General features: G+C 48.0%; 3 protein-coding genes across 3 annotated transcripts; 1 reads left to right on the top strand and 2 right to left on the bottom strand.

Annotated features, from left to right (window-relative positions):
- Positions 1-476: 476 nt before the first annotated feature.
- On the bottom strand, positions 477-1367 carry SETTUDRAFT_111400 (uncharacterized protein; the record flags this gene model as incomplete). Its single annotated transcript, XM_008028462.1, has 1 exon — positions 477-1367. A coding segment is annotated over one exon (891 nt), but the record flags the coding sequence as incomplete, so codon positions are not given.
- Positions 1368-5030: 3663 nt separating this feature from the next.
- On the bottom strand, positions 5031-11614 carry SETTUDRAFT_29034 (uncharacterized protein; the record flags this gene model as incomplete). The annotated part of the gene is made up of 4 exons (XM_008028437.1): positions 5031-5041; positions 5143-7128; positions 9922-10156; positions 11429-11614. The coding sequence occupies 4 exons, from the start codon at positions 11612-11614 to the stop codon at positions 5031-5033; spliced, it is 2418 nt and encodes an 805-aa protein (XP_008026628.1).
- Positions 11615-12061: 447 nt separating this feature from the next.
- SETTUDRAFT_29033 (uncharacterized protein) lies at positions 12062-15087 on the top strand (the record flags this gene model as incomplete). Its single annotated transcript, XM_008028436.1, has 2 exons — positions 12062-12742; positions 12796-15087. The coding sequence occupies 2 exons, from the start codon at positions 12062-12064 to the stop codon at positions 15085-15087; spliced, it is 2973 nt and encodes a 990-aa protein (XP_008026627.1).
- Positions 15088-15145: the final 58 nt, after the last annotated feature.

Below are 15145 nucleotides of genomic sequence, written 5' to 3'. Positions count from 1 at the left end.
GCCCAAAACTCCCTAGCGGCGCTCTGTGCATTAGTCCTAGGACAGGCAAGCTGGGGAAAGGAGCATTCGGTGCTTAGTTCTACTGGATGAAAATCCAGGCTCTTCTTCGGCTTGCAGTTTTCGCGGTGTACCACCTCAGCGATGTCTGAAGCATTCAACGGGATCTCATCCTTTGTTCGTCTCCACACAAACTCACCGATGTCCATTGAAGCCATCCCCATCGATTTGAGTCTCTTCAAATCTCTTAGCAAGTCAGCAGAAGAACTACTAGCCGAGAGTAGTACATGGGACTGCGATGTAAAGGATGTGGGAGTTTCGGTTCCTGAAGATGCCATCCACAGTCGCCCCACAACTGGGCGGGTGTTCACTAATGTTGTCGCAGGCATCTTCGCCGAGAGAAGATTCCTTATACGCGGATCTGGATGCCTGGAGGCAATGACGCGGGCAGTAATGACGGGCGATGATTGAGTTTGGATGCGAATATCTGGACTGGCGCCTTGCTGCAACAGCATAAACACGATCCGGTACGCATCGTCATCGAGCTTCCTCTTGAGCAGATCTGCATCGCTGAAGTCTACCAAAAGGACGCGCACCAAAGCGTTGCTGAGATTGTGTACGTGCTTGACGTCCAGTTGTCGTTGAAGCTGCACGTCTCTGTCGTTGAGATAGTGCTTCACCAAGCGTGGCAGTTTGACTTCCGAAGCTATCTGTAACACCGTGCCTGCACTTTTTCCCAAAGGTTCGACAGACGCGCACAGCTGTTGAGAAAGTAGCAGAGCCACAGATTCGTGTCGGGCGAAAATGGCAACAAGGAGCGGAACCCTCAACCCTTCAATGAACTGGCTAGCTCCGGCTTCCAAAAGAATCTTGACTATCCCTAGATGCCCATGACGAGCGGCTGTTGCAAGAGGAGTCAAGTGCTTGTCGTTGGCAGTCCATGGAATTGTAAGTCGAGTTTCTTTATCTCCGCCCACCTGTAGAATCCGTTGAGTCATCGCCGTGAGGTTTCTTTTGGCTGCATAGTTTAGCAGGCTGCTTCTATTACACCGCACATTGTGACGAGATATGTAGTCTGCGATGACTGGATAGAACCTCCGACTTGATTGCGCAAAACAGATTTGATCTTTTTGCCAATCTAAGTGCTGTACCACCTCGAATAATATCTCGTTCGGCATAGTCCAAATTGCTGCGTTGTATCGATAACGTTTGAAGTAATCTTGAACAAAGTAATAAAGCCTCCTGCTGACCTTACTCAGTACCCGAAGATCCAGGATGTTGAGAAAAGACGCAATTTCAACGAGGTTTTCATTCGGTAGTGTCTGAAATCCTGTAGACAATATTTCATGGTCGAGTGCATGTTCACACATCATGGCGCATGTTGTGTGTGAGAAAGTTGAATGGCTTTGGTTTGTTTTGAGTCGCGACGACATTCCAGCAGCCGAAGCACTTCAACCGGTGTAAGAGAATACTGCAGACCACGCGTTCGCGCATAAGTAGCTTCCTGCACGTCTCAGAGAACGTAGATATGGTATTGAGAGCTTAGTCGCTTTGTTGCACAAAACATGTCCAGCCCAGTACGGCGTGATTAGAGCTGAAATTACAGATACTAGTTAGTTAGACGCGCTCGCATGTATGCAGATGCGATGACGGCTATCTACTTGGCGAATCTCGTTCACGGCAAGAACCAGCCAGACGTGGGACGAGCACCCCGCGATAGCAGCATAATCATGACTGGCTAACTACCATGAGTGCGTGTAGGCATGATAGGGCCACTGCCAATTCAACGTTCTAACAAGACGAGAAAAGCCTGCCTGCAGCTCGTGCGTGTCGCCCTTTCCAGGGCCAATCTCTATCTGGAAGGTGACACATGGTAGCACTTAAGCTTTGATGACAATCACATGCTGCTAGCATTAGGATAGGGAACATGTCAGGCCTTTGGTCGACACTTTTTCTCAACATTCTCATTTGCGTCCAACAAGGGTCTCTAGGAGGGACACCAGCGCCTCAATCCGAAATGTGGCACTATGTGATGCTAACCTAATGTGGGTATTGCGATAGCCCATGTTCGCAAATAGTCGAATACAGATAAGCTCGCTGCCTGACAGATAAGGCTTAGCGTCAGCGCTGATCCGTCAGCGTATGCGCACGCTAGGAGGATAATGCACTCGCATAAGCCATCTTCGAGAGTGGCTGTAACTTTCTTCTCCCATACTTCCCTGCTACATATGTATGGAAACGGCCAGTGGTATGAATGCAATGGCTGATAGCAGCGATTGCGGCGCAGAAGTGGCCGAACCTGGGTCGTATGGCTGCTGCGGCCGTCCTGCGAGGTCGACCGCGATAGGACTCGATCCTGACCGTAAGCATTTTGAAGGATCTGTCGGCTCAGCGCACGATATGAACTGTGCCGCAGTGGCACGACTGCTTGCCAGTAAGCAACTTATGCTCTCCAACCGACGGATCTCAAGCGAACTTCCCAATGCATCATAGTGCAAACAAGGGTAGGCCAGTTTATTGCAAGCAACTGCGCCGCGCATCCTACAGGAAAAGTACAGCATGGTAAAGTGCTTCTTACCGATATGTGGTATAGCTAGTTACAAGTTTCTTACAAACTCAACAACATCTATGCTCAGCTCATATGCCAGGGGTCTAGCAAAGGCTTGATTATTAGGAGAGGTCTCTAGTTAGACATCACGTGCGCATATCTTATGAATAAATAATTTCTGCGCACAGAGATTCATCATGCGTAGACCAAAATCGGCAATTTTAGGCGCTTCTTGCATTTACTACTGATCATAGAAGAAGTCAACCCGCTGTAACTCGGCGGCTGGATGGACCTTGCGCGAGAGTAGCGCCTTTTTTTTTCCACAGAACTATTATATGACCCTACCGACAAGCGTAGTCTTTGACTGACACTGCAAACATCGACCTTCCCTCTGAACATGTATGCACTAAAGACTCCCTAAGCGTCCTGAGTTTGGCAGGTTCCGGTTCCTTCGAAGAAACGCTTGCCCCCATTTGCCTATACTCTACTTTGCCCACAAGTTCGTGAGTTATCACTCTGCATCAATTCCAACCTACAGAATAACTGCAATTCAGTGGGATGACATATAATGTTTGAGGCCCGGAACGAATCGAAGCAAAACACAAGTGAGACTGCGAGGGCGGAAGCGGGCTGACAAGGTAGTGGCGTATAGCACAGTTATCATTGCGAAAGCCAGGCTCTACTGGCCGATCGTTCATTTTTTTCCCGGGTAGTTACCAGTTTTTTAAGTCAATCAGGCGGCTTCTTTGTGTGCAATGTTTGCATTTTATTTTCAGGTGAGCAGGGGAACAGTACATCATTACATAGCCGTATTTTCCGAACGGTCAGTCATAGCACTTCTTTGTTGTAGAGTGCCCCGTCGCTAGTTCCCTGATATCAAACAGCGTTAGAATGATCTTGCACCATTCATCTTGCACAAATAAAAGAATGGCAGGTTAATTGAATGAAACAAAATGATTTATGAGGAAATATGCCTGAATGGTTTATTTGTCCTCAGAATTGCATGTGGAGACAACACTCTCGAAAGTCTGCCTTCGAAGTGAATGATACTAAATAGTTAGATACCTTTTTTAGTTTATCAAATATCACTATTGCCCCTTCATTGCGCTATTAAGTCCACCTTTTACAAATGCGCTTATGGCTCCTCCAGTCAGACTTTTGACAGTTCGAGGAGCAGTACTTAGTGATATGACACGCACTACATTTCAAGAGTTTTCCTCCACCAATAGATTCTCCGTTACCACATACCGTGCAACCTCCTTGTGTTGGGTCTAGGTTTAGCAAACCATCGAATGGCGGGTCAATCATGGGAACTGAGAATATTGGGGATATAGCCGCTCCAGTAACCAGCCCACGTACATCAGCCCAATTTGGAACATCTGGAACGAAATCTTCGAGAAGAAAGCCACGGCCACAGGCACAAAACACATCGTTGGCATCATCTTGAGTCTGATGAATGTACCCTGCATCACGGTTGCATGTAGGATGGTGTTTCCAGATCCTACATCTCTCCGCAAATGACGGCAGTGTCTGCCTCCAGAGTTTGAGTTCTTCATCATCGACTCTGATACGGCAAAATCCTTTCTCAGTGACTGCTGACAAGAACCCTGCAATACAGGGTACGAGACTCTTGATGATTGGCAATACACCCGTGTCGAGCACGACAGTTTGACTGCCAAGATCTAGTCTCATGCAAGACACAAAAATGAGAAAGTGAACTCCGCCTCCAGTTGGATTGTCCAAGCCGAATATATGTAATTGTCTTCCCTGAATTCCAGTAAAATGCATGCACATAGAGAATATTGAGTCTTTGAAGCCCACTCGGGCATCTGGAGGTATAACATCCGCCACGGACAAGGATTGCTCACGTTGTGTTCGTTCGTGTTTGGAAAACATGCCTGCTACGTGCGGCGACAGCCATTTGAGTTGATCATGGCGACTCCGATCCAATATTGGTAACAATCTCACGTCGACATGATGTACATTCGCAGTTCTCCTCCATATACACGAGGGAGAGAACGCTGGAAAGCTCGTCCATACACTCCAATGGAGAGGTGCTTCCACCTCTATATAAGAAGACTTTCTTGCAATGCGGGTTTTACTTCTATCACCACAGACTGGAACCGGGAATGACGACAAAATCTGGGCATCCTCACCGTTGAAGGCAATTACAAGGTCACATGGGGCTGTTTGTGTGGTCTTTACAGCACAACCACTTCTCAGAGAACGCTTCAGTCTTTCTGAGAGAAGATCCATACGACCAGAAAGGGCGGTAATTTTTCCCTCTGGTTGCAGAACGATCGCGGAAAAGGTCGTTTTGATCTCTCCTTGTGCCAATCCAGAGGATTCGTGCTCGGCTCTACTGAAACAGTGACCGGATGCAATGCTGGTCAGATTGGGTGGATGTTTTGAAATGTAAACACAATCGTCATTTCCCAATGTCGTTTCGAATATATTCATCTCGAACCCCAATGATTGAACGAACTTAGTACAGGTCTGCGGTGTACTGTGTAGTCCAAAAGCTATGATGGCAGTTTTCGGCTCAAGCAGGAGGAACCAAGATGGGGTCATGAATGAGACCACAAGTGGGGATTTACCCTGCCACCTCAAATCGTCCTCAGAGACCTGAATTGCATATTCGTTGCTATGAATCTCGCCAACGGTCGAGATGATACCAAACGCAAGTTGGATTCCAGAGAAGATATTTTGCCAGCGCCCGACTATCGAACTCAAAGATGACTGCACGATACAGTGGCCGATTGGAGTACCGACATCTGTTGGATCAAGACCAGTCAGAGCGCTCAGCTTGTTTCTTGGCACTTTTAGGGTTATGCAAACTGTTTTCGGAAGGTCCTTCCATCCGCCGATTCCATCTCTAGCCAGAGTCACCACATTATCCGATTGAGTAAATATCTGTGCAGAGTAGACATTCAGGGTATGGAGGTAGAGATAGAGCTCTTGGATATAATTCCTCCCCATTGTGATTGTAGAATCGTTTTCAATCAGTCCGATGATACGGTTCATCAAATCATGCCAATTCACAGCAACTCGATTTCTAAGCCGATGGAGAAACACAGCAAAACTACCACGATGGTAGTGCAATGTGGAGGTTCTTTCAATCTTGAGCATGTCGAGGTCTTTGAACAGTGACAGTGCGTTCTCGTGCTGGAACATATTTCGGTAGACATTGTGAAGGATGTGGGCCAAATCGGCTTCGTTGAATCGTAGTCTCGGTTCTATCATCCCCGAGTTCGCAGCTGGAAGCGAAATGAGGCGCTTCCACGTTAACTTAACGCGCATTTGCCTACGGTTGCTACTATCGGTCGCGCGAAATACCTGTTCGAGTGTGACATCGTCGGCTGTAGATGAACTAGACGCGTTGGTCCAATACTCGACTGGGAAGAGATCAAGCAACAGTGACATGGTGGCAAAATCTCCACAAAGTATGGAGTCAACGTATGCTTGATGATCCTTTTCTCTCCTCACCAATGACTCGGTATACAGAGTAGAAGATGTGTCTTTTTTCAGCAAGGGTGATACTGCTGAGAGTAGGTTGAGAGATCCCACATGATCGACGAGGTTGGAAGTGTCCACAACGTTGAATGCGAAGGGTGCTCCATGTGTGGTGCTGTACTCCTTTTTGTCGAGCTCGATCGGACTCAAATGGTGGACATCTCGATAGACATTTCCTGACCAATCATGCCCAGATAACTCGAGATGATGCAGTGCATGTGCGAAAGCGATCGCATCTCCCGCAAAGAACCGAATGGTTAAGTTCATCTGAGAAGACAACCGAAATGCGTGACACCATGTTCGAAACTGAAGATGTGCTGCCTCTGTGACGCGAAGGGGAACCGACCTTGCTAAGGATCCAGTTGAAGCGGTATATTTTACTGGTGCAAATGCCGTCGCAAGATGGAAGCCCAGAAGCGGATCCGTTCCATAATGGAGCGTAGGCGCCCCAATGGTATGGAAAGCAAACAGAGGGTTTGGAAGATTCGTTTTTGCCAAGACCTCAGCATCTTGACTTGTGCTCCCATACTTCCAATAGTGTTGATACAACACGTGGGCGTTCTCCGCGTATGCGATACCGACTGGGGCTGCAGAACGTATTCCTGTAGTCACGTATGCATTTTCGCCCCCAACATAGTATGCCTTCACCTCCTTAGCGCGCTGGATATTCGATTCGAGAATATGATTGAATACAACTCTTGTGTTCTCATTCGAGTCTTGCGTGCAATATGACTTCCATAAGGCTCTCACTCGGGTGAACGTTGAGAGATCACAAAACCTCAGTATGCTGCCATATTTTGTTCCATGCCATGCGTCCAACGAGTTTGACAGAGAAACTAATTCCTTTGCCTGATCCGTCAGGACCTTTAGGGAGGATTCGTCCAAGTAGAAATGGTAGTAGATATCCCAAATTATTCTCTGGCGGTTGCCATCAGTGTCCGCGAGAATAAGCGAAAAGAGCAATATGTTCCTTGCTGTTGCTACCGTCAATATGACAATTAGGTCGAGGGCTTTGCAAATACCTATGACAGCGTCTTGAATATCACAGCACGTGATATCAAAATTGCGAGCTATGTTTCGTCAGCCTTACGAAGTTTACTATATATTACACATACAATTGTTCTGCTCGGAGTATAGTGTAAACAACACGTTACGAACGTCACCACAACCTAGAAGCAGCAAGTCTCCTTTGTCTTCACGTGGTAAATCCCGTGTGAGGCATGTTGCAGGCGTGTTTCCTATCGGGTAGAAGAAAGTGAGGATATCAAGATAAACCGGACCAAACATGACGACACTGTGGAAAGATTTTAGAGATCTTATACGTTTCTTAAGAGTCTCCTGAGTGGACGAGCTCAATGGTGGTGAAGGGCAAAGCGGAATAATGCGATGGCGGCTAGTGTATATTGTACCAACAGCATTGGGGTCGCCTCTAGTACTGCGGACGCAGTATCGGTCGGGCGCGAGAAAGGGCATACCAGCGTCAGCAGACAATTTCTGGCCAATCATGACCGAACACATCTTTGCGGAGTGAGTCTGTTGGAATTCTTGTGGTTGCTTCATATGCATAGACTAGGCACTTATTGGCATCGCGTATACCGTCAGCTCGGTTCAGGCGCTGTCGCACAGCAGCGGTAAAAATCTAACAAGGTCTTTGCAGGCGATAGATTCCGGGCTAGTCCGGTTTGGCGGTTTAGCCCGATTTCGAAAGCAGAAACGCGCATAAACGGCGGCTAGGTAGATGTGATGGGCTAGGCTAAGATTAGGTATCCTTGGTTACGCCTTAGTGGCATTGCCTCACATTACAGATCGTGGCGGCGATCTTAAGTATCAAACTAAGCTAGCTAATCGAAAATTTATAGTTATAGTACCTAGCATATGATGCGTCTTGTTTCTGACCCTGATACTTCCCGGTCGTGCAATCGCACATCCTACTCTTAAAAACGCGTGTATGCGTTCAATCGAACTAATGTACATCCACGTGTGATGGAACGCTCACCATGTCTGACCAGTCGGAAGGTACTTAGACTTTGAAACGGAAATTAAACTTATCGACTTTATGCTTTGTAATCGAACTTCTCAGATTACGTACCTCGACTTATCAATCAAAAAATTACAGCTGTATAGACGTCCACGTTCTAGTTTACAAAGGTGCATTTTATTCAAGGAAAAATTTGCACTTTCGCCTGTGAGGCCAACGTCAACTTTCTGTAAATCTGTTGATATGCAAAACCTTCTTCCACGCCTATGAGAACCTAATTTGAATCATCCCAGGTCGTTCCTGGCGATAAATAACAGATGGCGCACAATCTGTGTGGATCGCCACCTCTGGTTCGCACCTCGGACGTTGTCTATTCATTTGAACTACGCACGAAAAAATCCCCGCAAAGACTGACATTTCGTGGTATATATCTAAGCACTTGACATGTGGCTCTATAGCATGTGATTGTGGGCCTTTCTGCCTGCTAGCCCTGCGTAGAGGAACTGTACGTTAGCTCTTCCTCGGCTGAGGTTACAAGCACTGTAAAGTTAACAATCAATATCCCAGCTCCGCTTTGCATAGGCAATAGTCAGCATTCTGATGCCTGCTAGGGCAAATGCATCGCCGCCAGTGTACTATTTGGTTTTAGTGGCGTGCTACAGCCCCAGTACAGGCTTTTCTACCTCAATTGATCTGATTACTCTACGTCTATAGGTTGCACGTTTTGTTCGCTTTCTCCTCATACTGTCTGCAAGTCTACTCCTTGGCTGGTATCTTATCTCCAGCAATATCTTCGGAAATGACCCCATCGCTCCCCAATTTCGATATTAAGACCTCGAACATCCTGAGAAAGATAGGCTGCTTACAATTGTTGCAGGGCCTCCGAAACTTTGGACAGTCTCCACTCGTATGGTCGCATCGGTTGCCTGGTCATGAAACCAGCCTCTCCGTTTCCCGCTAACTATAAACAAAACCCGCGCTACAACACCACCACTTCAAGCTGCAATAAAAGAGCCAAATGGCGTTAGTATATACTTTCAGTGCGTATCTTTTATTTCCAGTTGTCAGAACAGCGTAATCTTGGGTTGCTCTTTTGTTATTGTGGCTGGAAGATGAGTGGTTTTGGCTGTAAAAAGGCGCTATACCACTTTTAAATTTTGGCGACACGCTGGACCCCTTATTGATTATGAAGCCATGCTAAGCCCACTAAGGAGCTCATCCACGCTACTTGTTTAATATTGTCTCTCTTGTAGCTAACCATACGTGAGAGGAAACAGGGTTCCTGGGCTCATCCCAACGAGTGTGCTAACAGGCCACCAGCGGATTTCAAGTCCATTTATCATGGGCTTGACACATGAATACCTCGGTGTTTTCGGGACAACGTAGATCGCTGCACACCATCGCAATCAGCAATGTCCTGGTGCGTAAAATATGCTCCTAGTTCTAGCGATTCGATTACGGTAAGCGCGTCCTCAGTAACTCTCATGGTGGTGGAGTTAAGTACGACGCGTCGGAGTTGGGGCTGAGTTTCGTGTTGTGATGTTCAGGGTGGCCGTCACACACGATACCTACAGTGCCCGTGCACCAGATGAGCACCATCGCCAGTTGAGCACCCCTAACAACTTAATATAGTTAACAAGATGAGGCTGTAGAGCCACCACAAATCGTAATAAAATTGCGCAAAGCTAGGATTATACTATATACAGGCCTACGAAAGTTTTGGCTTATTTAGAAATTTTTTTAGAGGGCGTTATCGGTCGTTGCCGTCGACTACGCGGTGGAGCAGCTCGTGCAACCCTTGCGGCTCCCACCACAGCTGGAGCAACACCACCACACTTTTGACGCTTTGTAGCTGGCTTATGAGGTTTTGACGCTTTGCGCTTACCTGATTGGGGCAATTGTATAGCTTTGGCAGCGTCGCGGAGGCTTCTACGATGCTCTCTTTTGGCTTTCTCTGCAGCCTTCCGCTTTCTGGTCTCCTCCCAACCCTTCTCCCGCTCAACACGGGCTGCTTTTTGAAGTTGAAGCTGGCAATCGCGAGCTGCCTTCTTGATCTCGGCTTGCTCGGCTTTTTGAAGCTTTTCAAGCTTGGCTTGTTGTTGTTGTTGTATCTTGTTATCCTGAACTCGTTTGACGCTTGTTAGTGACCACTAAACAGCTCTACTATGATACTTAGGATGATCCTCAAGCTGTAGGGTATAGGATTTGGTTTCCCGCCTCTTCTTGATGGCTAGGGACTGCCTAAGGCCTTTGAGTTCGCCGTGGAGGAGTGTATTTTGAGCTGCAAGGTGGTGTAAACTTCGTTGAAGCTTCCTGACGTCCTTGCTGTTACGATCCCTCACCTCACGACGTACAATTGTCTTTAGCTTGAGCTAATCCTCCCTGGAGAGTACAGAGGTTGAACTGGCTTCTGAATCTGACCCCTCCTTAGCAAACTTACTAAGTACAACGTCTAGGTTGGGTGGGTGTATCCTAGTTGCTTTAAAGGACCTCTTAATGAGGGGAGGTTTGAAAACCTTAGTCTAGGACCTCCAGAAGAGCGGGAAGAAGTCTCCTTTAGTTATATTGAGTATCCCTTAGCTGTCTTGAAGGTATTGAGTCAACTGAGTTGAGTAAGCGTTTGCTAGAGGTTTGAACATTACTACATCAAGTAGTTGAAGCGTATGGGTAGCGTGAGGTGGGTAAACAGCTAATAGGATCTTGTGATCGTGGCAATAATTGATAAAGTCTATTGTAACATGAGATCTATGGCCGTTAAGGAGTAGTAATTGATACCTAGTTGAAGCATGCCGCCGGGTTTCTCTTTCAAACACCTCCTTGAGCCAATGCAACCTGATATCGTTGTTGCTCCAGCTAGAGGGTGATGACGTAGTAAATACTGAGTAGTTTCCTGCTCGTACAGCATCAACCCAGCTTGTTTGTATAGCTCCGTTGGCTGCCTTGAAGATGAGAGAAGGACTCAATACGCTCCCATCCGAACAAATACACGCCACAACGGTGATCCACTCACTTAAGCCATCCTCAAGCGGTTGGCGTACCCCCTTTTTATCCTAACGTGCCTTGGAGAAGATACGCTTTGTTCTGCTAATCCTTCTAAGTTAAAACCCCTTTTCGTCTATATTGAATATATGGGAGGGTTGGACGTTGTACTCCTCTATCTTTTCAACTAGAAGCTTGAAATACAAGCTGTACTTGGCTCCTGAATCGGCGTTGCAACGAAGTTTGCTCATCCCCTTGCTGTGGGCAGAGATGAGATGGTTGGGGTGCCGGCGGATGAACCGGTCAACCTAGCTTTCTGAAACCAGCTTTCCAGCCAAATCTGAAGCAAAGCGTTGTATCATTTCCTTTGTAGGTGGCAAACGTCGTTCGGTAAGCGTATCGATGTATCGTACAAGCTCCTTCTCGTGTTGTGGATGGAGGGAGAGGTTGCGCACGCCATAGGCCTCAGTTTCGCCGCGGTGTCGTCTCATCAACGTCATTCGTGCTACACCATGCTTTTTCGCGATTGCTTGATACAAGAATTTATCTCCTAGTTCTCGCGATTCGATTTCTGCAATCGCTTCTCGAATTAGGTCCATATTGGTTGAGTTTTGACGCGTTGAAGTTTTGTTGTTGTGGTGGTGGGGGTGCTCAACTGGCGATGGTGCTCATCTGGTGCACGGGCACTGTAGCAGTCTTGGCAACCGCGCCGCTACGGAGTCCAAATGACCAGCTGCTGAACACGATGACGGCTCCTTGACTTCACAACGTCACGCGACGTGTTGCCATATGTTCGCTGCAGGTCTTCCTTGTGCGATATCATTACTTCACGCCGTTCTCCAGTTTTGCAGATCCTTCCTTGACCCCAACCGTTAGGAAGCCCTTCGTACTTGCGCCCTACCCCGTCACCCATTTGAATCCCACAAAGAACGTACGCATTGAAAGCAGAAATGATATTGGAAAATATGTAAAGCAGACCTTCAAACAGTAGGGTCGGTTTAAGAAGTCTGTTCAACTTACACGACTACCTAGTGTCGTATGGCGAAATGGTTTCGAAGCAAACAGCGAACAAGCGAAAACGGACCTTGAACACTCTTGCCCAAAACAAGCGTCGTCGAACACGGCTCGCCTACACCAACGCATCTGAACCCTGTCAAGGAAATGGGCTTGCTAGCGAGAAGTTCTGGGCGGCGAGAAGGATCCTGAAGGACAACGGGTCGCGTTACCTGGTGGAATGGGAGGGTATTGACCCAGCGACGGGACGTTCGTACAACCCGACATGGGAACCGCACGACTTCGTCACTCCAGCCCTAGAAGCAGAATGGAAGGAGATCGTTGCTGCTCGAAGCACCGTTGTCGGACATACCCACAGTCAAGCTCAATCGTTTGGAGAAGCCGATAGTCGAATACAGTCCTTGGGCGGGTCGCCGGGACTGGTGACGGCTAAGCAACCTCCAACGAAGAGGTTACCTCAATGTCAAAGCGCCCCGACAGCTTCTCCGCAGCAAACGCATCAGTCACGGCGCAATTCCGATTCGCTCTTCCTAGAGAAACAGCAAAGCGCGTGTGCGATAGAGGATAGAAACTCATATACCTGCAATATCATAATTGCTAGGCAGAACAACGTCATTTTGACAATCAATACTACGACTACACTGAAAGAAACATCAGGCTCCAACCAGCAGAACACAGCAACCGTGAACGGTGCTGGCGATACGGATGAAGTGGTGTGATCTTTCCTCAAAAATGCTAGTATGGCTTACTGACTACGTGTTTACAGAATTTGGGCACTAGAGATCCGGCCGCGCTGGGCTTACGACACAGTCTGCATGCTCAGTCCCCTGCTTGCATCGAGAAGGTCGACAGTGTTGGCTTTATGCAACTATCGTCGCACTCTGGTCTTGTAGGAAAGTTCCAAGACGTAGGATGCAAGGAAAGAGAGATTCCGGAGAGTCCAAGTCAGGATGGGCTGGGGCTGTCGGAGCTGGCTAGGCAGGAGCCACAAAAAGCCTATGCTTGTACGCTTGAGGAGAAAGGTTCATCTCCGTCGGCGCTGTTGGCAGCTAAGAAGCCTTTGGAGACACAGGAACCGCAAGAAATGCACAGCGAGCCGGAGATCCTAGCGTCCACGCCCATCGCACCTACTGACGAGTCTATTTACAGAGAGCCAGAACTTCGAGCTGAAGCTGAAGCGGTACATTACGCAGAGACGGAGAGGGGACCTGTTCTCAAAACGGTTGTATCTGTTCTACTTCCAGACGAAACGGTCGAGAAGCAAAGCAAGTCTCTAGTGAGCTTAGAACAATCACTAGGACGACTTTCTCAGGAGCGCAGAACTTATGAAAAGGTTGTGATACGACATGCACCGGCTGAGCCCGCCATAAGCGATGGACCCACAAGGCTTTTAGCACCTTCCGAGCAGTCAACATTACCATTTCTAAAACACGGTGGATCCATCCCACAACACCCTAGAATGCGTGCATATACTTTACCTGTTTTAGCAAAAGATCGTACATCGATTGCACCCTCAGTTTCATCCTCACAGCTAGGATTGAAGCTAGATACTAAGATCACAGCCGGGCAGACATTTACCAGGCAGGATGTGAATGCCTCAGCCAGGGAGAGAAGAGCCAGAACATGCTCTTTGCCTGCAGCGACTCCAGCAGAGTGTGCACGCTATACTTCGGAACAAACTAGCTCTTTGGAGACTGAAGCTGGTGGTCTTCCGACTCTGTCGGCTTCAAACCGGAGCGTCAGAGGTAGTTCACCCACCTGCCAGAAAAGGTCGAAGAACTTGAAGCTTGCACAGCAGCACATGCAGTCTCCAGTATATTATCGCAGGTATAGCCAGCGACGGACTACTCGGCCCCACGAACCACCTCAGGGTGACATCCAGTTATTGCAGCATCATGATGCTTTCCCAATGAGGCCCCAAAGCAGACCACGCGGCTACGACCTTGCATACATACTCAACGGCGACCCTAGCCTTGGTAGCAGCCAGAGAATCCATCAAGACCCCCATGATCTCATCCGAAGTGCAGACGCTGTTGACAGTGCCGTTACTGGCGAAGAACGCAGGTATCAATCGCCTGCATCGAGCGGGGAGACGGGCAGCCATGATCTATCCCACGCATCGTATCCAAGAGAGCAATCATCTCTGCTTGCTCATCGACCTCCATCTCCACATGTGCCTGTACCTGTTCACGAGAGAGACACATCTAACCAAGACCGTAGAGTAACGCATCCCATTCAAACCCCACCCTCGTCATACCACAACCTACCCGTATATAACCAGATACCGCAGAGTATGGGTTGTGTCACTATTGAACCTTCTACAGTAGCGTCCGAGGCTCACCAACAAAGAGCACAATCATCTCGGTTTCCATTGTTAGCTTTCCCAACTGCTGCGTTGCTAAGATCATCGCTATCTTGGCACAAATCAGCAACGAGTTCCCTGAAAACTGAGAAGCAGAAGATGTTAGACGGAGAGCCCTTCATGCCCTACAACTCTCAGTTAGTTGAGGATCGAAGGCAATGCGCAGCTGTACTACACCGCCTCAACAACACTGTCGATGCGGTACCTGAGGCTGTACAATGTATGCACGAGCGCTATTTCAGAGCGGCTATAGAGGCAGCATGGACTCAGCCTTGTTACGGAGACAGTCCGGTCGGCGGTCGGCTTGGTAGCAGTACACACGTTGCTACACCGTTTCACTGTGACTACGGCTATAATATCACCGTTGGCGACAATGTCGTAATTGGACCTAAATCCCAACTACTTGATTCAGCCAAGATCACCATTGGAAGCAACACCAGGATTGGCACATGTGTTACCATCACCACTTTGAAAACACCAACTGATTTGAAAGCATTGGAAAGGAGCTACGGTCTTGAAGTCGCTAAAGATATCCACATCGGCAAGAATGTCTATATCGGTGATTGCTGCGTCGTAGGAGCCGGGGTGCGAGTTGGTGACGGTGCCATTGTTCGTTCTGGGTCTGTCGTGGTTCATGACATACCACCAGACCACATCGCCTGTGGCAATCCAGCCAATATATACAAGGCTGGCTAGGTGCCCTATTGTCTTTGGAGCAGGTCAAGATGGTATTCAGTGTATCAAGCCTACTACA

This window comes from Exserohilum turcica, assembly GCF_000359705.1.
Source record: "Exserohilum turcica Et28A unplaced genomic scaffold SETTUscaffold_25, whole genome shotgun sequence".
In the NCBI taxonomy this organism is placed as follows: domain Eukaryota; kingdom Fungi; phylum Ascomycota; class Dothideomycetes; order Pleosporales; family Pleosporaceae; genus Exserohilum; species Exserohilum turcicum.
Note: the sequence above shows the minus strand (reverse complement) of the source record. Positions and strands in the feature narration are given on the sequence as shown.